At 41.0% G+C, this 27349-nt stretch overlaps 1 protein-coding gene and 1 long non-coding RNA gene across 3 annotated transcripts in view; one reads left to right on the top strand and one right to left on the bottom strand.

Annotated features, from left to right (window-relative positions):
- FRAS1 (Fraser extracellular matrix complex subunit 1) overlaps positions 1 to 27349 on the top strand; it is a 522812-nt gene that overhangs the window by 405668 nt on the left and 89795 nt on the right. For both annotated transcript variants that reach the window (XM_044945743.2, XM_025289852.3), the window contains 9 exons: positions 3820 to 3951; positions 5033 to 5158; positions 7107 to 7354; positions 15555 to 15703; positions 15877 to 16039; positions 17616 to 17751; positions 21788 to 21978; positions 23187 to 23340; positions 24976 to 25239. In XM_044945743.2, the coding sequence (XP_044801678.2) occupies positions 3820 to 3951; positions 5033 to 5158; positions 7107 to 7354; positions 15555 to 15703; positions 15877 to 16039; positions 17616 to 17751; positions 21788 to 21978; positions 23187 to 23340; positions 24976 to 25239 (1563 nt within the window). The remainder of the gene's footprint in view (positions 1 to 3819; positions 3952 to 5032; positions 5159 to 7106; positions 7355 to 15554; positions 15704 to 15876; positions 16040 to 17615; positions 17752 to 21787; positions 21979 to 23186; positions 23341 to 24975; positions 25240 to 27349) is intronic.
- LOC112586161 overlaps positions 17648 to 27349 on the bottom strand; it is a 28778-nt gene continuing 19076 nt past the window's right edge. The window contains exons 3-4 of the long non-coding RNA XR_003110545.3: positions 18227 to 18271; positions 17648 to 17782 (exon numbers count right to left, since the gene is read on the bottom strand). This is a non-coding gene — a long non-coding RNA (uncharacterized LOC112586161). The remainder of the gene's footprint in view (positions 17783 to 18226; positions 18272 to 27349) is intronic.

Genomic DNA, 27349 nt, shown 5'->3' with positions numbered 1-27349 from the left:
TTTGCATCCTATGGGTTTAGACCAATGTATGGTGTTTATCCATCATTGTATAGTACAGAGTTGATACTGTAGTGCCCTAAAATTTTTCTGTGCTTTGCCTATGCCCCTCCTGCAACCCCTCCCTCCCACCTTTCGCAAACACTATTCTTTTTATTGCCTTCCATGGTTTTACCCTTTTCAGAATATCATATAGTTGAATTCATACTTTTTAGACTGGCTTCTTTCGCTTAGTAATATGCATTTAAGATTCCTCCATGTCTTTTCATAGCTTGGTAGCTCATTTATTTTAGTGTTGAGTGATATTCCATTGTCTAGCTGAACCATAGTTTATTTATCCATTCACCTGCTAAAGGACATTTTGAGTCCTTCCAAGTTTGGGCCATTATGAATAAAGGTGCTGGAACCATCTGTGTGCAGATTTTTTGTGTAGACCTTTAGTGCAAAAGCCAATCTAAAAAGTATGAGACAAGAAACAATTTGACTATTTCTCAGAGAAATCAAAAAGGTTGCTTAAAGAGAGGGTTAGACATGCAATTAACATTTTGATTGTAATTTCTTATGTTTGCTTGCTAAGCCCTGGGCCATCATGGTATATTTTGTTGTTATGTAATTTGTACTAGGCTTTCCACATGACTTGGTGGTAAGGAATCTGCCTGCCAATGCAGGAGACGCAAGAGACGTGAGTTCGATCCCTGGGTAGGGAGAATCCCCTTTGAGGAGGAAATGGCAATGCACTCCAGTATTCTTCCTTGAGAAATCCTATGGACAGAGGAGCTAGTGGACTACAGTTCATAGGGTCACAAACAGTCAGATGTGACTGAGAGACCAAACATTCACAAATTTGTACTAAAAAATAACTTTCCTCCCTTTACTTATAGAGGCAAGGATATACCTTGGTCACTCGGATAGTTGAGTGATATGACCAAAGCTGTGTAAGTTTTTGGTCTTTCCTCCTCTTCTGTAGGGTAAGGATGGTGAATGCTCCCAAAGGTGCTCCTCACTTCAAAAAAAAAAATCAATGTAAAACATTAAAATATTGTATTTTGCAATTATTTATTTTTATTTAACAAAAGGCCTTCTTAGATTCCAAGCACTTCAGAGAATCCTGAATCCACTGAAATTTATGGAAAAGTTGGTTCGCTTGTCCTCAAGCTCCCAAAAGTTAAGAGTCATTGGTCCCAGGGCTTCCCTGGTGGTCCAATGTTTAGGACTTCACCTTCCAGTGCAGGGGGTGAGGGTTTGATCCCTGGTCAGGGAGCTAAGATCCCGTATGGCCAAAACACCAGAACATAAATCAGAAGCAATATTGTAACAAATTCAGTAAATACTTAAAAAAAAATGGTCCACATAAAAATCTAAAGAAAAATAGAGGAAACATTAAGAAAAAAAAAAAAAGAAGAAGAATCATTGATCCCTATCTCTGACCATCCAGAGAGCACGAAAGACTGAACTCAAAGAAGCAGATGCAAGACGTTTGACATTTGACCAAACGACCAGTCATAAAACCGTCATTCTCCCAGGGATAATATCGTCTGTCCTTCAGGAGGGCTTTTTCTGGACTTCTCTAAGGACATGGAACAGACCTTGTAAAATCCAACCATATCTTTTAGTTGTGTTCTCAAGGAAAAGACAAATCTAAAACCTGTATGTACTTATTGGCAGGAGTCAATAAGTGATGCTTTAGAACTTCCCTGGTGGTTCAGACGGTAAAGCATCTGTCTACAATGCGGGAGACCCAGGTTCAATCCCTGGTTTGGGAAGATCCCCTGGAGAAGGAAATGGCAATCCACTCCAGTACTATTTCTTGGAAAATCCCATGGACAGAGGAGCCTGGTAGGCTACAGTCCATGAGGTCGCAAAGAGTCGGACATGAATGAGCAACTTCACTTTCAAGTGATGTTTTACTTGGCTGAAGTAGAGGTCAAATTCTCACTAAGTCCAGGAGAAAGTAGAAAAGTAAAACATTTCTTGTAATGAACCCATGTATAAGCAGACCATGCATTTAAAGTATCAACAGTGCAGCTTTTTCAGTAGGCACTGCAGATAAACCCATTGATGAGTCAGTGGTGCAGATGTTCCTACAAACCTGACTTTTAGAGAAGGGAAGGCATGTGGGGTATGGAAAAACAGAAACAAGAATCAAGGGTCTGGCAACTCTGCTTTCATTTCCCTCCAGGGATCAGCTCTCACTTGGATGCCTCGGGTAATCCAAATAAAATACTAAGGTCACTGCTTTATTCACAAGGATGTCTTCCACGTATTGCATTGGGCATAATGACCAGGTAAAAATGGGTCTGCTTACTTCCAAACAAATACCATTAGAATTACTTGTGTAGACATTTCTATCCTTTTAAAAAATTATTTTCTGATGAGACATAGACAAGTTATTTCTAAAAGAGTTTTCTTGAAAATGTATTTCTCTGGAACACTGGAAGAATAAATTAAATCTACAGTAATTTAAAAAATAAAAGCTTTTATCGGCATTACCTATGAGTGCATATTTGAAAATTCTTCAAGAGATGGGAATACCAGACCACCTGACCTGCCTCTAGAGAAACCTATATGCAGGTCAGGAAGCAACAGTTAGAACTGGACATGGAACAACAGACTGGTTCCAAATAGGAAAAGGAGTACGTCAAGGCTGTATATTGTCACCCTGCTTATTTAACTTCTATACAGAGTACATCATGAGAAACGCTGGACTGGAAGAAGCACAAGCTGGAGTCAAGATTGTCGGGAGAAATATCAATAACCTCAGATATGCAGATGACACTACCCTTATGGCAGAAAGTGAAGAGGAACTAAAAAGCCTCTTGATGAAAGTGAAAGAGGAGAGTGAAAAAGTTGGCTTAAAGCTCAACATTCAGAAAATGAAGATCATGGCATCTGATCCCATCACTTCATGGGAAATAGATGGGGAAACAGTGGAAACAGTGTCAGACTTTATTTTTTTGGGCTCCAAAATCACTGCAGATGGTGACTAGAGATATGAAATTAAAAGACGCTTACTCCTTGGAAGGAAAGTTATGACCAACCTAGATAACATATTCAAAAGCAGAGACATTACTTTGCCAACAAAGGTCTGTCTAGTCAAGGCTATGATTTTTCCAGTGGTCATGTATGGATGTGAGAGTTGGACTGTGAAGAAGGCTGAGCACCGAAGAATTGATGCTTTTGAACTGTGGTGTTGGAGAAGACTCTTCAGAGTCCCTTGGACTGCAAGGAGATCCAACCAGTCCATTCTAAAGATCAGTCCTGGGTGTTCTTTGGAAGGACTGATACTAAATCTGAAACTCCAGTACTTTGGCCACCTCATGCAAAGAGTTGACCCATTGGAAAAGACCCTGATGCTGGGAGGGATTGGGGGCAGGAGGAAAAGGGGATGACAGAGGATGAGACTGCTGGATGGCATCACCGACTCGATGGACATGAGTTTGAGTGAACTTCAGGAGTTGGTGATGGACAGGGAGGCCTGGCATGCTGCAATTCATGGGGTTGCAAAGAGTCGGACACGACTGAGCAACTGAACTGAACTGAACATTTATCAATATCACCTTGTTGTGAAAGTTGCTTCTTAAAATGACTGTTATTATGGTCCTTTAGCCTCTTTGTTATTCAGTAGAAAGAGCTTTGTAGAATAGCTCACAGTATCTTCACTCACTGCCTTACTCTTTCCATTTGTAAGCATCTCTTCAGAGTCTTAAGATACTATAAAAAAAAACTTTTAGCTCCAAGGTTATAGAACTTGCCTAAAGGTGACCAGACTACAAGGTGATTTATGCCTCTGTGTGTGTGTGTGTGTGTGTGTGTCTTTTCTAGTTTCTGATGGAGAGCAGACAAGTCCAGAGATGGCCCTCACCATTCACTTACTTCGCACAGATCAGTACCCACCAGTGTTCCAGGTCACAGCTCCTCTGCTTGTGGTCAGCCCAGGAGGCAGCACGTCTATAGGTAAGAACTGAGAACCTGCAAGAAAATGGCTATGAAGATGGAACCATATGTCACTAAGAGTCCCTGTTTAAACCTCTTCATGGTTACCAAAAAGTAGTGACTTTCTCTTCCAGAAGTTGCATGCTTTCTCAGCCATAGCAGTCCCTTTGGCCATTTCCATGCAAATGGAAGCAACAGAGAGACGGAAATAAACCCTTCAGAGGCCAGTGCTCAGTGATGGAATACAACACGGAATTCATTTTCCAGCCTCCAGGAGTTTGATTTGTTGCTATCACTAAAATATAAAGTAACAGAGAGCAGAGAAGAGACGTGAGGGAAATGGTTTCAATGGCTGCTCTTGTTTTCTACTGAGAAAGTGAAAAGTAACAGGAGTTGGCAGATCACAATAACCTTCAGAAGTTGTGAAGAGCTAGAGTTGACCCAGGTGTTTTACATGTGATTTTATTTACCTATTAGTATACTTACTCTTTAGAAGTGTATTCTTTTACCAAGAATGTCTGAAAAGGGAAGAGTGGATATTTTGATTTTTGTAAGGTGTGTTCTTATTCATCCTTATCCAGTTTCTACATGTCAGTATTGGCCTAAAGTGAATTATCATTCAACTTATTAGCAAGTCATAGATATAAAGGTAACTGTCCCTTCTGACCCACTCCTTCTCTTGTGATGTGATGGCCAGAGTAACCATTATTGAAATAAGCTGGCTCCTCTATAGATTCAGAGAAAGGAGAAGGGAAGAAACAATAATAAGCAGAAACAACTTCCATGAGTATTTTATGGAGGAAACCTACCTAGTCAGTCAGGACTGACCTTTATGTGGACCGCCATTCCCTCATTTGTATGGGAGAAAAAAGGTGTTCTACATTTGGAACTACTGACTCAAGTAAACTCTTGGACTTACTTACAATTTGTGAATTGGCTGTATTAAGTTTTCTCTCTTTTGTGGTCGATTCAGTTTAGCGTCTTCTTGTAACCGTAGGGTTTCCCACAACATGGCTTCCAGCCTGGCCTGGGGCTTTACTGTACGCGGAGTATAGAGTTGCTAACATCCACAGCTCACCATGCTCTATTCTCCTGACTACAGAACTTCGGCTGGTAGTACGAGACACGGAGACAGTGCCTGAAGAGCTCCTCTTTGAGCTTCGGAAGCCTCCACAGCATGGCGTGCTTTTTAAGTACACAGCTGGGTCACCAGGGCCCATGGCCACAGGTAGCCTGCTCACTCCGTCACTGGCCTCCTGGAACTTCTATTTTTTTCTAACTATTTTAATTTTATTGGAATATAGTTGATTTACAATGTTTTGATAGTTTCAGGTGTATATTAAAGTGATTCAGTTATACATGTACTTATATTCATTCTTTTTTAAATTCTCTTCTCGTATAGAATATTGTTCTTGCTCCACAGTTGATTTTATGTCTCTGACAAGAAGTAAAGCAATATTGTGGGATAAACTATAAGGAGGTGCTTAGAAAGGGAAGATCTTTAATGTTTAGTCCATTGACTGAAGTACTGGGGACTTCCTTCTCTGCACCACCACCCACACTCCAAAACTATGAAGCTCTTTTCTCAGGTTGTATATAAAATTGATTTCTAAAACCTGGAGTAAGTACGTTTAGAACAACTTCATATGAGTTGTCAGCTCCATGTGAATCTTCACAGTATCTTAAACACTCTGACTCTTAGATATAAGCTGCATGTATTTTCATCCATTAAAAAAAGTGGTTATGTGACCAGCTTTCCAAAATAATATTTATTGTACTTTATCCAGTTATAAAAATCATACATGCTGATTGTTTAGGAAATACAGAAAGTTCAAAGAACACAACTGAGTCTAATTTTTAATAGTTGGCTCTCATATATTGAAGTGAATATTGTTTCAAAGTTGTCACCTTGGGATGCTATATACTTATTGTGACAATCCGTATTTTCTCAAAACTTTCATGTAATTCCTAATAGGCATGTAATAATGTGTTCTTCTGAATATAGCTGCAGAAGGAGAGCGTCAAATTTTTTACCTTGAAGCTATGTGGGATTTGTAAGAACAATAAATAGGCACTTGGGATTCACAAAGACAGATTTTTCTTTTTAAAGTTACTGAGCAAAAGAAGTGTCACTATGATAGATTCCTGGTATCCTAAGGGATCTATGTTAGGAGCATAACAGTCATAGCCCAGTTTCTTTAATATTATATTTAACCAACATTTGTGTAATTAATATGCGAGTTTGAAAGATGTTTGTAAAATATTAGTTTTATTATCATTTTAAGGAACAATTATACTAGCATCAGGAGAAGGCTTGGAAGAAGAAAACAAAGAACGGATAAATTCTTTAGTTTTCTTATATAACATCAATTATTATAGTCAGTAATCTGTGAGGAAATAGAGTTGAATAGAACATCTAAGAAGACCAGTTCCTCAGCTCTGCTCAGGAGTCATGGGGCCCCATGGCACTAAGCAGCAATTCTCATAAAAAGGGTTCTATGACCAAACACTTTAGAGAAGCTTTCATATTGTATATTGAAGATTCTAGAATTCTAGTGAATCCTGATATTTAAATATTTTAAATTTTGTTTAAACCTGTTTTTCTTAAATGTTTATGACCTTGAAAAATTTTTTTCTGCATGACACCTATCACCTAATTATGAATAGACTATCACAGAGTAGGTTTCTAGACTTACACAGAGTAGGTTTCTAACTTCAAGTATACTTTTCAAGTTTTAAGTCTTTTTTAACTTTCTTAACTTTTAAAATACATCATCAGTATCATGATTAGATTCCAAAAGGGCTCTCATAGAGAATAGAAGCATGCTCTGTATTGTCTAGAATGAAACAGTGAAGAGTGGAGCTTAGAGAGGCAGATTTTGGCTCCATCTGATTTAAAGCTTTAAAAAAATTTTAGAGTTATCTCCAGTTGAATTAGCTCCCTTGTAAAATGGTGAGCCTCCCACCTTAAGCCATGTTGAAGGACAGGCTAAAGAACCCTTTTCAAGGGTAGTGTACAATTACGTTGGGTGGTTGGTTGAACTAATTAGCTTACAACTCCCAGGGTTTATGATCCTATATGTGCTTTGAAATCCTGAGTACAAAGGTGTTATGGAAATGAAAAGCATTGTTCCCAGAAGTTCCTGGTTTTTTGCAATTTGTTTTGTTCTTGAAAGGTGACACTTTCACATATGAGGATGTAGAGAAAAATGTCCTGCGGTATCTACACGATGGCTCGTCTGCCCGGGAGGACAGCATGGAGATCTCGGTCACAGACGGCCTCTCAGCCACAACAGTGGACGTGAGGGTGAAGGTATCACCGGCCGAGGCCTGGGGGCCCCGACTGGCTGCTGGTACCTCGCTGAGCGTCACGGTTGCCAGTAAAAGCACAGCTGTGATCACTCGGTCACACCTGGCTTATGTGGTAAGTTCTTTCATTTGTCTTTTTGTCCACTGCACCCTCTGATCAGGTTGACTAGAAAGTGATGCCCATGGCTGAACATTTGGGCCATCAGGTCTATGGCCATAAAAGAGCTTTTTGTCAGCTTCCCTATCATTCTGCTCTTTGCAGTAGTAACGCTCTTTATTCCAGCTGCTCCCACTGTTTCGCCAGCAGACAAGTGAATGAGCAGAACATTGATGAAAATGCACTGAGAATGTGTAAGGATGGGTGATTTGCACTAGGAAACAGTAACAATGTCAAAAAGTCCAAGTTCCCATATTTTAAGCTCCCTCCATAGTATTTCAAATGGGAATTTTAGAGAAAGAGCAACTTAGAAGAATTTACCCATCAATGACTGATAGGTTATGGTATTTCATGGCTCACTTTTCTGAGAGAAAGCCCACTTCTCACTAGCGTTTGTCTCAGGTCCAGCTCTGGACCGAATGCTGGCATGCTTGTTTGGCAGGATTCCTGACTCACCCTCCACTCCTTGCCCCATGAGAAGCAGGGACCAAGGGTAGATTCAGAAACTCTGTTGTTTTTTGCACTAGTCTGACCTTAATTTGATATGTGATCCTGGTTAATTAAACTCATCTTCTTTCCTTGACTTTACCTCTGGAGCTAAGGATAGTAAGGATAATTAATTTTATTTTTCATGTATGTATGTTGTGAATATAAACTCTCTGTGTAAAAATCATAATGAGTAGTTTTGACAAATACACTGAAATAAAAATGGTTATCCGAATGATAATCACTCTTAGTATTGAATTTTTCCTTTGCTAATCTTAAAATTTCCTCCAATAACCTGGCCTTTAAAAAAATTACTGTATAGTTTTATGTAATCCTTTTCTGAGCTGAAGAATATGGCTATAAAATCTAGGCCTGAATAGTAGCGTGTAAGATAAAGCATTGGCCTGGGAACAATTGCTTCAATTGCTTTTGCACAGATTTTCCCCTAAAATTGTCTTTTCTTAACTTATGGGAAACTGCTTTCCACCCTGATTCTTCTCGTGGGTCTAGTACAGTTTCAGAACACCTTTGGCTTTGTTTTTAAATTGACAGGTGATTCTTACCCTAGGTAATGGCCTTTTGAGTCTTATGAAACATGAATTCATAAAAATTTATGAATACAGATTTAATCAATAGATCACCAAGGCTTGAAAAATGTTTGACAGACCAAAATAGGATTCCAGAAGCAGTTCCTTCCCATTAAGTGCATATTATGAGCTGCAGATCAAAATGCAAGCCCATTGGCAACTGAACATGTATTTTCAGAAATTGATTGAATGTGAATTTACCCACTGGAGCAGAAAGAAGACTCCAAAAGAATTATTCTAGCTCACTGAAAGCATAGCATCTTTTAAAGACTTAGCTAAGTTATTTATTAATACTAACTTTCTCTGAGTGTTGTGGAAGAATTTTTTACTTAATGTCATGGGAAGATTTTTCTAGGTATGCATAGTTAGTGAGTTTGCTTTGAACATCCAGAAAAGTTGGAAAAGCCATCCAAAACCTTGGTCATAAAATGGGGCAGCTGTTGTGTTGTGCTCGTGTCTGACTCTTTGCAACCCCATGGACTGTAGCCCACCAGGCTCCTCTGTCCGTGGGATTTTCCCAGTAAGAATATGGGAGTGGGTGGCCATTCCCTTCTCCAGGGGATCTTTCTGACCCAGGGATCAAACCCATGTCTCCTGTATCTCCTGCATTGCAGGCAGATTCTTTATCACTGAACCACTGGGGAAACCCAGATTATAACGGAAAGGAACATGTGAGCCTGTTCTTAATTACAGTATGGTGAATTGCAAGAAGGTGAAATGACGTCAGGAGAAACAAATGGCAAAAATGGGATTCTGTGTGATTTGCTTCTTACTGGTGGCTTCCTGTACACAATTTGCTATGTACTGCAAGGAAACAAGTAGGCGAGGGATGTGTGGGTTTTATGGTTAAAATGAATGGGTTTTCATCCAAGCTTACACTTTTGCTAGTGTAATAACCCTTGACACATTATTAAACTCCCTAGGGCTCAGTTGTCTCATTTGTAATATGGAGAGGATGATAGAGGATTAATCTTGAATTGCTATGCACTAGCCAAAAATATACTAATTCAAAATAAACCATCTATAATAATATTACATAATGCATATGAGGTATAAATGTAACAAAAGATGTGTAACTTCTAGGGAAAATTGATGCTATTACTGACTTTAAAGAAAATCCAAAGGAATCTCTTGACAAAGTTTCAAAAACAAGAGGAGAATTTAGGAAGGGGCTGGATAGAAGATCAACAGAACAATAGCATTTCTATTTCTATATAAGAGCAAAAAATAACCAGTACATTTAACTAAAAAGATGATACCACTTAACATCACAAAAGTTATATTCCTTGGACTAAATCAACAAAAACCAGGCACTACTTTTACAGGGAAAATTGTAATACTTAATTGGCAGACATTCTTAAAAGCACTGCTGCTGCTGATGGTAAGTCACTTCAGTCGTGTCCGACTCTGTGCGACCCCATAGACGGCAGCCCACCAGGCTCCCCCGTCCCTGGGATTCTCCGGGCAAGAACACTGGAGTGGGTTACCATTTCCTTCTCCAATGCATGAAAGTGAAAAGTGAAAGTGAAGTCACTCAGTCATGTCCGACTCTTCGAGACCCCATGGACTGCAGCCTACCAGGCTCCTCCATCCATGGAATTTTCCAGGCAAGAGTACTGGAGTGGGTTGGCCATTGCCTTCTCCATTTAAAAGCACTAGGAGATGCCATATTCATTGGAATATTTAGTATCAAAAAGATATCAATTCTCCAACAACATGATCTTTCCATTCAACTAAGTACTAGTCAAAAGTTCAGTGACCTTTTAATGATCTTGATAAGCTCATTCTATAATGTATCCATGCGTGCTAAGTCACTTCAGTCGTGTCTGACTCTTTGCAACAGTATAGACTGTAGCCTGCCGGGCTCCTCTATCCATGGGATTCTCTAGGGAATAATACTGGAGGGGGTTGCCATGCCCTCCTCCAGGGATCTTCCCAACCCAGAAATTGAAGGCACATCTCTTACATCTCCTGCATTGGTAGGTGAATTCTTTACCACTTAGCACCACCTGGGGAGGTGTCTATAATGTTTAAAGAACAACAAAAGGCCAAAATTCTGAAAATGAATGACAGGAGGGCAGGGGGTTGCCCTTTCTGGTATCAGGATTTGATATAAATGTGCACTATTTATATCAGTCCACACTGGTATATACTAGAGAGTCTAGAAACAGACTCATATTTGGGACTGTAAAATAAAACAGATACAGCAAACCAGACTGGTGGAAATGGGAGAAACTATTTGAAACATGAATCTGCACAAATTATTATTCATATTAAAAAGAAAACAAGAACTTGTACTGCTGCCTCATACCCTAGACAGATATTAACTATAGTAAATCAAGTCCTTAAATGTCATAAGTAAAATTGTACAATTCTTTGTTGGGTATAGGTGAATATTTTCATGATAATGGGAAAAGGAAGAATTTCTTAAACTACAAACAGAAAATGCTAACTATAAAGAAAAGATTGAAAATTTGATTATATTAAAATTAAAATTGATGTTCTCCAAAACACACCATTAAAAAAAAAAAAAACTACTTACAAACTGGAAAAAGATATGTACAGCACATAGAACCAAAGATAACAAAGAAAATATAAAGAATATCTGCCAATCAAGAAGAAAAAGATAATGCATTTGAAAAATGAACAGGAGACATGAGCAGGAATTTCAGAAGAGGAATCCATAGGGCCAGTAAAGATAAGAGACATTCACCTTTGTAGACATCAGGAAACGCAGGCAAAGACTGTCTGCTGGTTAGTACCAATTCAACTGGCAAAAATGTTAAAATATGAAAATGCCAAATGTCAGAGAGGAAATGGATCTACAGGAGGTTCTTTTATGATGGAGCTGTAAATTAGAACAACCGCTCTGGGAAGGAATTTGACATTGTCTCGTAATGATGAATGCTCATGTTCCCTAACCATTCCTCTCCTGGATTCCTTTCCAAGGGAGACTTTCACAGGTACGAAAGATATTCACAAGAATATACACAAGGGTACTCACAGCAATGAAAGTGAAAGTCACTCAGTTGTGTCCTACTCTTTTGAGACCCCAGGGACTATACAGTACATGGAATTCTCCAGGCCAGAATGCTGGAGTGGGTAGCCTTTCTCTTCTCCAGGGAATCTTCCCAACCCAGGGATCGAACCCAGCTCTCCCCACATTGCAGGCAGATTCTTTACCAGCTGAGCCACAAGGGAAGCCCAAGAATACTGGAGTAGGTAGCCTATCCCTTCTCCAGGGGAGCCTCCCAACCCAGGAATTGAACCAGGGTCTCCTGCATTGCAGATGGATTCTTTACCAACTGAGCTATCAGGGAAGCACTATTTGTAATAAGAGTAACATTATTTTGTAGTAGCAAAAATATTGAAACAAGCCCAGTGTCTATCAGCATCAACAAATGGAATAACAGATAATTTGGAGCATACTTATTCTGTGGAATACTAGAGAACATTCAGAAGAGATGAATAGCTTCACAAAACAACATTCATGGATCTTTCAGTCAGTTCAGTTGCTCAGTCATGTCTGACTCTTTGTGACCCCATGGACTGCAGCACGCCAGGCTTTCCTATCCATCACCAACTCCCAGAGCGTGCCCAGACTCATGTTCATCCAGTCGGTGATGCCATCCAACCATCTCATTCTCTGTGGTCCCCTTCTCCTCCTGCCTTCAATCTTTCCTAGCATCAGGGTCTTTTCTAAGGAGTCAGTTCTTCACATCAGGTGGCCAAAGTATTGGAGTTTCAGCTTCAGCATCAGTCCTTCCAATGACCATTCAGGACTGATTTCGTTTAGAATTGACTGGTTTGATCTTGCAGTCCAAGTGACTTGCAAGAGTCTTCTCCAGCACCACAGTTCAAAAGCACCAATTCTTTGGCATTCAGATTTCTTTATAGACCAACTCACACATCCATACATGACATCTGGAAAAACTATAGCCTTGACTAGACAGACCTTTATTGGGAAAGTAATGTCTCTGCTTTTTAATATGCTGTCTAGGTTTGTCGTATATTTTCTTCCAAGGAGCAAGTAAGTGCCTTTCAATTTCATGACTGCAGTCACCATCTCCAGTGATTTTGGAGCCCAAGAAAATAAATAAAATAATGGATCTTAGCCGTCTTCTACTGAGTGAAAAGAATATAAATCATGGATCATGAAAAATAAAATCATGAGACTGTTCTATACATATAGAACAGTCTTATGGACTCTGTGGGAGAGGGAGAGGGTGGGAAGATTTGGGAGAATGGCATTGAAACATGTAAAATATCATGTATGAAATGAGTTGCCAGTCCAGGTTCGATGCACAATACTGGATGCTTGGGGCTGGTGCACTGGGACGACCCAGAGGGATGGAATGGGGAGGGAGGAGGGAGGAGGGTTCAGGATGGGGAACACATGTATACCTGTGGCAGATTCATTTTGATATTTGGCAAATCTAATACAGTTATGTAAAGTTTAAAAATAAAATAAAATTTAAAAAAAAAAAAAAAAAGAAAAATAAAATCATGGATCTTAGCAGTCTTCTATTGAGTGAAAAGAAATAGAAATCCCACAAGAGGAGGGTCTAACTCCCTTTTAATACATTTTAAAAAATACTACAACTACTTTACAGTAGTTTGCCAACAAAGATCTGTATAATCAAAGCTATGGCTTTCTTAGTAGCCACGTACGAATATGAGAGTTGGACTATAACTCTCACCCTTGAGTACCGATGAATTGATGCTTTCAAACTGTGGTGCTGGAGAAGACTCTTGAGAGTCCCTTGGACAGCAAGATCAAACCTGTCAATCCTAAAGGAAATCAATCCTGAATATTCATTCAAAGGACTGATGCTGAATCTCTAATACTTTGGCTACCTGATATGAAGAGCCAACTCATTGGAAAAGACTCTGATACTGGGAAAGATTGAGGGCAGGCCAAGAAGGGGATGACAGAGGATGACATGGTTGGAGGCATCACTAACTTAATGGACATGAGTTTGAGCAAACGCCGGGAGATAGTGAAGGACATGCTGCAGTCCATGGGATCACAAAGAACCCGACAGGACTGAGCAACTCAACAACAACAACAACAACTTTACAATAATATATCAAATTATTCCAAGAGATTCAAGGAAGTCAAAAAGCAAGATCCATGGTGTGATGGTAGGACCAGGGACAGGATGAAAGAGGGGCATAAAATGTTAATCATCAGAGTTCCCATCCTTGTGTTGAATGGTGTGTCAATAGATGTATAGATAATAAAAAAGAAAATGAAAAAGTGAATTAACACAAAATGGGTAAGAAGGTCTTCGAGTAGAAAAATTACATAAAATCAAGGTCTATGTTCTTAAAAATTTTTCACCCACAGTATCTTGGATATCTCAAAGTAGTAAGTTTCTTTAAACGATGACAGCATTCAGGAAAAAATCCAGCTGATTTCACACTGTTTCAAACCCAGCAGTCACTTGAGATTTGAAAAATTATAATAAGTTGGGCCTGATATGACATAAGCATTTCTTTGCCAAATTTGCCAATGTGGAATTTAGAAGCTGTTCATTCTCATCAAGAGCCAGGAGCTCTGTCCTTGTAGTTTATCACCATCTCAGAAGACAGTGCCTTAGAATACTTGGCTGTCTTTTAAAAATTCCCCCTCAGAGGCTACTCACAGTAATATTATAGCAAGTAGTCTTTTGGAAGCCTGCATGTTGTATTTGATAACCCATGAAGAAAAATAGAGAAACTTTTAAAGCATAAATTTAGGGGCTGTTTTCTGAAGTTTTACAGCTTTGATAAATTTGCGTTTCCTTCCTTGTTACTGTCAACTGATGTGAGGAAATATGGAAAGTTCTATGATCTTGCCTTGAGGCTCTGAACTGCCAACTTAAAAAGGTCCCCAAGGATAGAAATGAGAGCTGACCAAAACCTGCTCCCCTAGATCACCAGGCAGCTGTGCTCACATTTCTGATCTCCAACCTCAGCTAACTGTGCATCATAGCCATGCAAGTTTGCATGTGAAAGTATACTTGGTCATGCAATATTTATCTTCATTGTTGCTGGGGTGAAGTGTAGAGTGCCCTCATGTTCACAGCCAACTGGTCTAAAAGATGAATGACTCGGGATCTTTCCAAGAAGATGTTGCCTCCCTTCTAGATATTTCCAAAAATATCCTTGAAGAAAGAAGAAATTGTTAAGACATTCAATTATTGTCTTCAATTATTCTCCATGTAGAAACAGGAAGCCAATTTTATTTCTCAGTAAATAAACTGTGCAGAGGAAAGGGAAATAAACAGTCTTCATTAGGATTGGGCACCTCAGGGGTTGAGCATGCATAGGCTTGGTCAGAATGAAATTCATAAGACTTCTTAAATTTTTCTGTTAAGGTAAAATTTTTTATTGTGTTGACTACTCTTTAAAGTGAGTCCTTACCTTCCATTCTTTGTTTCACTGAATTTTTAAATTATTGTTATCATATGTTTTAGCATAGGGTCGCATAGAGTTGGACATGACTGAAGCAACTTAGCATGCATGCATGCATTGGAGAAGGAAATGGCAACCCACTCCAGTGTTCTTGCCTGGAAAATCCCAGGGACGGGGGAGGCTGGTGGGCTGCCATCTATGGGGTCACACAGAGTCGGACATGACTGAAGCGACTTAGCAGCAGCAGCAGCAGCAGTGGAGTTTTACCTATTTCCAAAACGTTTACCTCTTTCTAAAAAGCAAACTGTACTAAAAACTCTAGAAGAAGCCTACAACTGTGTTTCTAGAAGAATGACATATTTCTGACCATGTTTGTACTTCACTAGCTGCTTGTAATAAAAACAAAACTTTATGTGGCTCTTACAGTAACCATTGAGCTTTTTTTCTTTCCCTCTTTCTTTTATGCCCCATACTTAAAGTGCATTTCCTGCTATTATCTTGAGCTACTCTTCAAAGATGACTGTCAAAGAGACATTTTAGGAGGAATAAATAGTGAGATTTTCATGCAGTTTAACATGGTATTGCTTAAGGAGATTTAGCAGAAAAAGGAGCACCTGTAATCTTTACTGAAAATATGTCTTCCTGCAAATGGGCATTCATGTCTTGTATCGTGTTTGCTTGATTAGGATGATTCTTCCTCCGACCCGGAGATCTGGATTCAGATAACTTCTCTGCCCATGTACGGTGCTCTCTTAAAAACCTCAGGACCTGAGGTGGAAGAACTCTCAGAGATTTCTAATTTCACAATGGAAGACATCAACAACAAGAAAATTAGGTATTATAACCACCTGGTACTACCCAGAATTTTTTAAAATATGTAAGCAACTAACCCATAGTTCCCGTGAAAGATTATGTTGCCTCTGGCCCCATTTTTAAACAGAGATTCAGTCGTCTGACTTGACCTGACAGTGTAGCTCATTCATTCCATTCTTCTCTTGACTTCCATAGGTATTCGGCCGCGTTTGAGACCGGCGGTCATCCAGTTACTGACAGCTTCCACTTCTCTGTCTCTGATATGGACCACAACCGTCTGGACAATCAGAAGTTTACCATCACCATCACGCCCGTCAAGGATCCACCCCCAGTCATTGCTTTTGCTGACCTTATCACGGTAAGCAGTTCAGATCAACGAACGGTGGGTGCTGTAGAAAGCTGGAGTCTGCGCCCGTGTGAATGAAGGATTTCTATCTAAACTGGCTGTCAGGTCCTTCCCCTCAAATATCTAAGCCATAGAATCAAGCTATTATGGCTTTTAATCATTAGTTTTTCAAAAAGGATGAAAATAATTAAATGCATAAGATCAAATCATTATAACTGCATTATTTAATTAGTCAACAAATATTTCTGTGCCAGACACAGATCTATTTGTGTACAGTATTTTGTATACTATGCTAGATGTGTATAGTAGTAGGAGTGTAGAGATGTATTTTTTGAGGTATTTATACTCTAATGTTTGCAGCAACTAAAACATAGGAATATGGATAGAGTCCTGGGTCACATCTTAAATTGAGTTGATACTTACCTCTGTAAACAATATTGACAGTTCCTTGGTGTGTGGAGGGTGGGGGTCCATGTAATGTACCCCGATTATGAAGTTACCTGTACCTGAGTTCAAGTGCCAGTTCGGTTACTAGCTGACTGATCTTGGACCAATTAAATAATCTTTCTTAGCCTTAGTTGCTTCATTTTTAAAGTGTTACTACTATTCCTATTACATAAAGGATTACTCTGATGATGAATCAAATAGCATTAAAAAGCTCCAGTACAGAACTGGCCCATAGTAGGGATTCCATAAAAGTTAATTCACTTTCTTATTCCACTCTATGTACATACCATAATGCCCCAAACTCAGGATTTCTGATTTTCTTGAGCAACTGAAAATTTGTAGAACTCAGTTGTTTCTGAATGGTTCTGATATTCTACTCATCTTTTCACATCCACCCTGGGGAAGCCGTTTGCACCGTCCCCATTCTCAGAGTCAGGGTGACCTTCCACTTTATAATTTGTAAATCTTCCTGTATTTAGCCAACAGTCATTCAGAAGCCAAGTTGCATATCCAGGAGGCTACAAAAAACACTAGGCTCAGGTTGCAACGTTAGCATACAAAACAGGGCCCGAAAGGAAAAAGGCAGCTGGAGCTACTGCTTTTACTTAAACCAATTTATTATTCTCTTTGACAGTAATGATAAGCACTAGCTTTCAGGTACGGTGAGCCTGGTCTTCCCTTGCACCTTTAAGCATACACTCTCACGGGATAAAGCGGACTTTATCTCTGGTGGGAACTCCTATAGGACAGGATGCACCCACAGTATCCAAGGGAGGACTGGATGGATCATTCTGAAGCTGCAAACTTTTGAACGTTGATACGAAGGAAGGCAGTCCTCCTGCCATGCAGCTGTTCCGAGGTGGGTGATTAGAATGGGCCAGAGCTGCTTTATAACCAGATCCATCATGGAAGAAGCACAGCTTTGAAGGCAAACACGGACGTCACTGCATCTGAGCACGGCTCTGAGAGATGCTGAAGGATGGCCGGGCCCCAGAAGCTGGCACATTCCTCATCTTGTCTGTAGAGATCTGCCTCCCCAAACACGTGGAAGGTCACCCCAGGCAGCAATTTTCGATTCAGTCCTTTTTTACTGCAGTCCGCGTAACCGCCCAAGGACTCTCTCCAATCTTTTCTTTCTTAGGTTGACGAGGGAGGGAGGACCCCACTCTCTTTTCACCATTTCTTCGCTGCTGCTGCTGAGGACAGTTTCCAGGAGGATGCCATCATTAAGCTAAGCGCCCTGCCCCAGTACGGCTGCATCGAGAACACGGGGACAGGTACCATCCTGGCTATGGAATTGTTCCAGACCTGGAGAGAAGAGGCAGGGTGGCAGGGTAGAGGGGGGTCACTTCCTGCAATTAACCTGGACAAGGAGACCCGAAGAGGGGTGGAACCATTTCCGAGAAATGGAAGGAAGGTCTTGTTGACTCAACAAATATTGACTGAGCATTTCCTGTATGTGAAGCACTTTTTTAAGCACTGGGGATAGATCAGTAAGGGGCTTCCCCGGTGACTCAGTGGTAAAAAATCTGCCTGCAATGCAGAAGACACAGGAGACATGGGTTCGATCCCTGGGTTGGGAAGGTCCTCTGGAGGAGGGCGTGGCAACCCACTCCAGTATTCTTGCCTGGAAAATCCCATGGACAGAGGATCCTGGTGGGCTGCAGTCCATGCAGTTTCAAAGAGTCGTACACGACTGAAACTGCTGAGCATACACACATGTAGATCAGTAAACCAAACAGAAACCCTTACCTTTGTGGTGCCTTAGATCCTGGTGGGAGGAGACAGATAAGAAACCTAAGAAATGAGAAAATTGTGGAAGATGTTAGGAGGTCAATCAGTGCCGTGGGGAAAACTAGATCAAGGGAAAAGTGCCAGCCATTAGGACAGAGGGGCTTGGGGATTGCACTCGAAATTGAATGTCAAGGAAATAAGATTGTCTGTTGTTTTATTGTGAGACAGCTACTGTTTAGCTGAACCAGAGCTGACGTCTCAGCTTTTTCTAAATATGTGACGTGAATTGAAATGCGTGCTTGTCTGTCTGTGACCCTCTCCCCCACCATCTGCCCTGGACCCACTGCTCTTGGTGGTTATCACAGAGGAGGGAAGGAGAGAGGCGGGGACTGTCCACAGGCCCCTGTGTCCACAGTGACTGGCAGTTGAGACAGCTCCTGGCAGGTGACCGTACCGCCACCTCTGCTGGGAGGCTCCTGAGTGCTGGCGCTCGGCTCTAATTGGCGTGCAGCTCGCAGCTCCCACAGAGAGGCTATTGACTGAAGGTGTTTGTGGCCGGCGTGATGCCTGGGATTTGAGCCGAGTTTTACCAGAAACTCATTTAGCAGGGGTCATGTTTTCCTAGAGAAAACCTTGAGTCTTTTCCCCATCCTGCTTTGCAGCGTGTGCCCTTAGATTTGTTTACTGCTGAGTTAGATTTGGTAAAGAATCCGCCTGCAATGCAGGAGACCTGGGTTCAATCCCTTGGTTGGGAAGATCCCCTGGAGAAAGGGAAGGCTACCCTCTCCAGTATTTGAGAGGCAGTGGATTATAAGAGGAATAAGACACAGCCCCGGCCTCGTGCAGGAGACAGATACAAAGACTGATGTTATAATCATGAAACATCAGGACAGGGAAAGGAGCAAAGCACTGAGAAAGGATACAGGACAAAGCAATTACTTTTGCCTGGGAAGGCGGGAATGTCTGAGGAAGGGTTAGTGGGAGTTGCTGTGGGCAGAGGGAAAACAGTGTTTCTCGCAGAAGAAAGAGCACAAGCGAGCACAAGCAAAAGTGGGGAATCAGAAAGGGATGGTTGCCCCCAGCCTTCTCTTCTCTCTGGGTGGTTTCTGATAAGGCTTTCTAACACTGTTTTTTTGTGTTTTTTTTAAATTTTATTTTTAAACTTTACATAATTATATTAGTTTTGCCAAATATCAAAATGAATCCGCCACAGGTATACATGTGTTCCCCATCCTGAACCCTCCTCCCTCCTCCCTCCCCATTCCATCCCTCTGGGTCGTCCCAGTGCACTAGCCCTGTTTTATGTTAAGAACACCCAGGCCTGATCTCCTTCAGAATGGACTGGTTGGCTCTCCTTGCAGTCCAAGGGACTCCCAAGTGTCTTCTCCAACACCACAGTTCAAAAGCATCAATTCTTCGGCGCTCAGCTTTCTTCACAGTCCAACTCTCACATCCATACATGGGAAGTAAGGAAAAGACGTTCAGGGGGGCAAATCATTGTCCTAACACACATCATGTAAGGTCCCATCCTGTGCTTCGTGGGCTTTCAGAATGGAGTCTCATTTTATACATATGAAACTAGCTACCTAGATTCAGAGTCCAGCTAACCAAAAGAACATCTTTTTAAAAACATTAGAAGAATCTTTTAAGTTCACACTAGCACAAGAACAGAATAGTCATATTGTTCAGTATAAAATCTAATAGTGTGGAACCTGCATTCCTTTAGTGCCAGCAGAATTAGTGACAGTAGCTCAGTCATGTCTTACTCTTTGCAACCCCATGGACTATTAAGCCATGGAATTCTCCAGGCCAGGATACTGGAGTGGGTAGCCTTTCCCTTCTCCAGGGGGTCTTCCCAACCCAGGGATCAAACTCAGGTCTCCTGCATTGCAGGCAGATTCTTTACTAGCTGAGCCACAAGGGAAGCTCAAGAATACTGAAGTGGGTAGCTTATCCCTTCTCCAGGGGATCTTCCTGACCCAGGAATCGAACTGGGGTCTCCTGCATTGCAGGTGGATTCTTCAACAACTGAGCTAGTATGGAGGGTGGTGCACAAATAGGGCCCACCTTAATTACCTGTTGGGCATCGCTGTGTTCCAGCACAGGGCAGTAATAGATGTTCATGATATACCCTCCACACATCAAGAACTATTTAATTTGCACATAGTATATTCTGTTGAAGAAGGCAAGGAAGCTCATTAATAAGAATGGTTTACATGAAAAAATAGAAGGTGCAGTTTTAAGAATCAAAAGGATTAATGCTTAACGCTTCAGTGACAGATTCACTTGTTGAATAGCTTGTTCTCTAATGATAGAATGTCATTCTATTTGAATACATTTTTAGGATTCACTTACTTAGTGTAGTTTTTACCCAAATAAAGATGCCATATTTCTTATATTTATAGTGATAAATAGAAAGAGAAAATTAAAGTTTTAAGGCGTCATAGCAATTCCTTTTGGAAACTCTGAACTGTGTGCCCTAGGGGTTATCAGGTCACTGATCATTTAGACTCCTCTATGCTTTTAGTATCCAGAGGAATCAAATCTGAAGGGTAAAATTTAAGAAAATTCACGTCTGAAAAAAAGAACATTTGTCTTGAATTCTTGTCACAAATTGTAAATAAAACGTTTTCATTCCTACTCTTTCAATTTGGAGGTCAGCAAAAAATGACCCTGTCTGTCTTCTACTAGGAAGTCAGTGGCCTTTTAATATATGACCTCATCTTTGCAAAAACCATGGAAGAGGGAAAGAGAAAGTGTTATTGTTTTCAGATCTTCTATCTACACTTTTCTTTGTTGATGTATATCTAGGGAGTGTTTGAAGATACAGGGGTTTCTTTTTTCTCCTCTGTTTAGAAGAAAATGTAACCATTTAAAATCAATCATTTAGAGAGATTTAGTCCAAATAAGAGACAAGTCATCCAACATTTAGACAGTGCTTATTCTTTCCCTTGGCCTTTGGGGTTGGAATGAAAAGAAGAGATAAGCAGCACTTTCCATGAAACTCTGAATGATACTTGAGCATCTCAGTGCCTGAACTACACCTGAGCTCTGGATGGTCCCTGAACATCACAGTGGTCCTAGTGTACCATCCCAGGGGGCTGAGCACTAGCCCATGAGGTTTCTTAAGGACCTGAATTGTCAAATTAAAACATGCTTAAGGAGATATTTCTTAGATTTAAAGATATACAGTTCACCCTTTCTTGTGTAGAAAAAAAAGGTTCCTCTTGCAAAACGGTTTTGAAATTGACTAAAGTGTAAAACTTTTACTCCTATATCAATATTTGCCCCATGACTTATTTTGTCAAATATTTCTAACAAAACAACCACTGATTCTGTGCTCTATTAATTAATAGCATTCTGAGTACTTTCATACACGCGACTCATTTGAGTCCCATTTTTTGATGAGAAATAATGGGGAAACTGGGGTCCCGCCCAAGTCTTCAAATTCCATTCTCCCACCTTTATTCTCAAACTTGTTTTCATCTTTTGTTGATAGTGCTGTTATGCTTTCTGGTTCAGCTCAGAAAGCAGCAATTTATGGATCAAGATAAAAGTTCCCTCTTGCTGTTGGTGCAGGTGATCGGTTTGGCCCTGGAACTACCAGTGACCTAGAGGCATCGTTCCCTATTCAAGATGTCCTGGAAAACTACATTTACTACTTTCAGAGTGTTCATGAAAGCATTGAGCCAACCCACGATATTTTCAGTTTTTATGTAAGTGATGGAAACAGTCGATCAGAAGTCCACAGCATCAACATCACCATCGAGGTAAAGATTCTGGAAGTTGGAAAAGTTGGGCCTTTGACCACAATATCCCACCATTAGATAGCTTCTAAAGAACTCAAAAACAAATAAAATTGGGTTGGACCTTCAATTTTAGAGGTCAATTTAAAAAACATAACCCTGACCTTTAGGAAACTTGTAGAATTAAGGCTGACATTTGGAGATGGTATGACTTGGAAATCTGAATTTCCATTTTAGGATGAAATCTATCTGGTCTGTGTGAAGACACTTCGTTCTCACAGACAGAGAAAACTTGCTAGCCTCACATGAGGTGAAAAGTAACATATGCTTATTTTCCCCTGCAATTATTGTATGTAGTTCTATGTGCAAACTTGCTTTTTCTAACATTTTAGCGTGTTTGTTCATCACACTGTAACATTAAAGAAATGTGTTCCCTGATGCTGTATATATTCTCTTTTGAGAAACTACATAAGCTTGCAAGGAGAGAGAGAGATAAAAGATAAAACTCAGAATGGAATACCCTCTGCCTTGAAAAAACAAAGCATGGCACTCTCAGCACCCTTGGGGGGCAAGGGTGGAGGGGAGCTGACTTCTGCTGGGGCTGGTCAGACAGACAGTTTAAACACCTGGACTTTCAAATATGTGTCCTCTATCATAGGTTCTAAGACAGCTATGATTTTTAAAAATGTGCCCTGTTTTCCCCCCAGTACACTTGTACTTGTCTAACCACATGTCCATACTTCTGGCATCTGGAAAATGCCGTCATCGTACCTATGGAGAATGCTTGAGATTTCTGTAGCATGTCCATCAAGGGGATATCTGGTTTATGTGATCTGCTCAGCTTTCAACGTAACCATTTTGAGTGAGAATTAAAGACAGTGACATATTAGATGCAAACTATATACATAAAATAAACAATAAGGATTTACTGTCTAGCACAAAAAACTATGTTCAATATCTTGTAATGCCCTATAATGGAAAGTAATCTGAAAAAATATATAACTGGACTGCTTTGGTATACACCTGAAGCTAACACAATATTGTTAATCAACTATATTTCAATAAAAATACAATAACAACAACAACAATAATAATAAGAGGTGATGACACATTAAATGCTATCTCAGTGGTCAAAGTTGATGTGATGATGTTACTGTCTTTGAATAGTGTGCGCTCTTTTTTTCTTCTTAAACCAGTATCTGTGTAGACCTAATATTTTATGCTTTAATCAGAGGAAGAATGACGAGCCTCCCAGAATGACCTTGAGGCCCCTTGGTGTGCAGCTGAGCTCAGGAGTGGTGATAAGCAATTCTTCTTTGAGCCTGCAGGACCTGGACACTCCAGATAATGAGCTGATTTTTGTATTGACAAAAAAGCCTGGCCACGGTAGGACATAACTGCTATGGGAAGCTTCTTAATTGAGGTGCTCGATGGGTTATTAGAATAAACACGTAGATTTCAGCTGATCATTCCTCTGTAGTCCTATGTAGTCCATTCATTGCATCAAGGTACAATCAAATTCCCAGCCAGTTTATATTCTTTGGGGTCACCATAGCCTGGTTGTTCTAAAAGCCTGACTCCTGGGTAATTGGTGTCTCTGAAATTCAATTTCAGCTGTTTTCTTGCTTTCTTATGTAGCCTTAGGCAGAACAAGTTTTCAGAATCTACACATCCTCTTCTTGGAGGGGGTATCATTGCTTGATCATCCTGGGCTATTTCATACAAAGAACAGAATAGCCACCTTGTAATTAATTACAGAAGGTGTTCATTTCAGGTTAGAGGCATGGTAGGTAATCTTCATGAGCTCGTTTGTTTTGCAAAGAAAGCACTTTTCCTGATTAAACTAGAGGTTTAAAACACCACCATGGTAATCTTCTACCTACTTCCTTTCTAAGTGCCACCTACCTAGTATTAGCTAAAGCTCTGCAATTTTCATCTCCTAAGTGGTGGCTTGGTGGCCTAATGGCTATTGACCTTTTACAGATGAAACTATTCCTGTTGATGGAGAGATCAGCAGAGAAGCTGTTGGTCATTACATTTTATCTTGCCTCCATCCACTTTCACTTTCTTTAATGAAACACTGTGTTTCATTGCATACACATGACCCTTGAAAATAGGATAATATGCCTCAGCCCAAGGATGATTAGTGTGTTTCTGAATATAAAAGGAGTTTAAAATAAAGTCCTCGGTCTCATCCCAGATGCCTCAGGAGGAAGGCAGCAAGTGGAGAGTGCTACTTTACCCTACAGAAGAGGAAAATAAGGCTTAGATAGTGAAGTGAGTTTGAATTTGTGGAGAGAGATTTGATTCCTAAGCCACTGTATTTCCATATCCATCTGTGTCCCCTTAAGAGATTTTTAATCAGGAAAAGTGGGACTTTATCTTCTTTATTTGGAGATGAGGTCATCAAGCATCACCCTATGCTTTTGTATAAAATTTTGAGTTGTTGGTTACTTATGCATGTGCAATCAACACATCCAAGGGGCTTGGCGTTATACCCAGGCTCAAAGTTAACAAAATCACATAATGTTTTGGTGCCGTATTTGCTCCACCACATGGATGTGAAAGTTGGACCATAAAGAAAGCTGAGCGCTGAAGAATTGATGCTTTTGAACTGTGGTGTTGGAGAAGACTCTTGAGAGTCCCTTGGACTGCAAGGAGATCCAACCAGTCCATCCTAAAGGAGACCAGTCCTGGGTGTTCATTGGAAGGACTGATGTTGAAGCTGAAACTCCAATACTTTGGCCACCTCATGTGAAGAGCTGACTCATTTGAAAAGACCCTGATGCTGGGAAAGATTGAGGGCAGGAGGAGAAGGGGATGACAGAGGATGAGATGGTTGGATGGCATCACTGACCCGATGGACATGGGTTTGGGTGGACTCCAGGAGTCGGTGATGGACAGGGAGGCCTGGCGTGCTGCAGTTCATAGGGTCGCAAAGAGTCGGACACGACTGAGTGAATGAACTGAACTGAACTGTTTCTTTCTTTCTTTCTTTTTTTTTTTTACTTCCTTCCTCAGGTCATCTGCTCTGGAGGCAAACTGCTTCTGAACCTCTGGAGGATGGGAGGGTTTTGGCCCAGGGCTCCTCCTTCACCTACCAAGATATCCTGGCTGGGCTAGTTGGGTACATGCCTGGTGGTCCAGGTGTGGCAGTGGATGAGTTCCAGTTCTCCCTCACTGATGGCCTCCACACGGACACGGGGAGGATGGAGATATATATAGAACTGCCTACAATTGACATCCCCTACCTGGCTGTAAACAGAGGCCTCCAACTCTCAGCAGGTACCACAGGCATGGAAGAAAGTGGCCATGGTTTCTTCTTTGATCCTGCGCAATGCTTCCTTCCATGTCAGCAGTGTGGGAGGATCTTGAACTGAGTGTGTAGAGTTTAGGGAGACCTGTTGTTTTGGGGACACTAAGCATTGTGAATGACAAGTGTGAAATCTCTGAAGTTCTTTGGACCAGATGCCTGTGTCTGTGAATCTGAGGAAAGACTGAGAAGAGTTTGTAGTATTTCCAGGGTCCTCAAAATATTCATTTATCCAACCACTTGTAGGTCCCGATCTCTTAGAACATTGACATTGCCCAACCAACCCTACAGAAACAAACAACAAAATCTAGCAGGATTTTCAACATGCTCCTTTTTTTTTTTTTTTTTTTTTGGAAGTCATGGAGAGGCAATTGGGAAGTCATCATGCAGTAGGAGAGATTATACCAGTAATTAAGAACCATTAGATACGGTGTTCTAGGATCTAACATTCACAGTTCGCTGGTGAATATTCAACACTGAAGGACCTGTGACAACTGTGGGCCTTGGAGTCACTTTGCAGTAGATGTTACTTATAGAGAGTGGACCTTTGGGCCACAGAGCCTCTATATCACGCTGGACTTCTGTTTGCTTGTCTGTTCTTAGTTTCACATGTATTCTGTAGTGAAAAATATTTGGTAGAATGGTATTTGAAAATGTGGAGATTCCCAAAGGTCTCAAGTATTAGGTCTGGGACTTAACCTTGCCCTATTTACAAGTTAATAAGTTGACCTATTACTCTTTCATGGATCCCGGTCAAACACATGAGATTCCTTGTTGTTTTTATTTAGTCCCTAAATCATGTCTGACTCTGTGACCCCGGGGGCTGTAACCTGCCAGGCTCCTCTGTCCATGGGATTTCCCAGGCAAGGATAATGAAATGGGTTGCCATTTCCCACTCCAAGGGAATGTTCCTGACCCAGGGATCAAACCTGCATCTACTTGATTGCAAGCAGATTCTTTACTGCTGAGCCACTGCGGAAGCTGAGATTCCTTGGTCAGTAATAAAGTACTCTGTGACAATGCCCTGCAAGTCCCACAGGGGCAATGCAGAGGGCCCAGACGAATACATTTGTGTGCAGGGTGATGAATTGCAGAAGAGGAACCCTGAGCTTGGGAACTCTCCTTGTTATAGTAGCGATAAGCAAACCTGATCTGTGTCTCAGAGGAAAACATCACCTCCTCCCTCAGGGATGCTCGCTGAGAATGGCTCAGAGAACAAGAGGTCAAACCTTGCATTCTTGGCATTACCCAGCACAAACATACAGAGACGCTCAGGGCCCATGGCAGACTGTCGCTCTACAGACCAGGTTCTATTACACATGAGTAACTAACTAGGACCTCCTTTATCAGAATTCACTGTTTTAATGTGAAAAGTGGGCTAGAGAGGAGAACAAAGAGGAAGGCCCTGAGAAGAGGTGCTTGCCAGGAGGGACAGTTCCAGGTGGCTCAGTGGTAAAGAATCCGCCTGTCAATGCAGGAGACTCCAAAGATGCATTTTGATGGGCTCACAAAGAGTCGGACATGACTGAGCATGCACACACGCACTCTGCCTTGCCTCTGTCCCCAGCACCTGGGCAGTCTTCCAGGACCCAGCATTCAGGTCTCCCTGCTCTGTGTCTCTCATCATAGCCTCTATCTTGAGGAACAGTGATTCTGACTATTCGGTGTGAGATGGCAACTAGATATGTTTGTGAGTTTATGTAAAGCTGTTTTATGTTTTTGTTTTTTTTAATGATTTGGTGATCCTTAAGACAGTAAATAAATTAGGTTCAAGCTGGTCTCATTGTCGTTCTGAGAGTTATTTACATCACAGAGCTAGAAGTTCAGAACATAGATTTAGGTACTAACTGAAAAGTCAAGGGAGAGAGCGATCATGTGCAGAGAGTGAAATTGGATCAGAAGAAAAAGGGGCTCAGATCTAAACTCAAGGTGAAAGTCGCCCAGCCGTGTCCAACTCTTTGAGACCTCATGGACTTAACAGTCCATGGAATTCTCCAGGCCAGAATACTGGAGCGGGCAGCCATTCCCTTCTCCAGGGGATCTTCCCAACCCAGGGATCAAACCCAGGTCTCCCACATTGCA

Source organism: Bubalus bubalis, chromosome 7 (genome assembly GCF_019923935.1).
Source record: "Bubalus bubalis isolate 160015118507 breed Murrah chromosome 7, NDDB_SH_1, whole genome shotgun sequence".
NCBI classification, from domain to species: Eukaryota; Metazoa; Chordata; class Mammalia; order Artiodactyla; family Bovidae; genus Bubalus; species Bubalus bubalis.
Note: the sequence above shows the minus strand (reverse complement) of the source record. Positions and strands in the feature narration are given on the sequence as shown.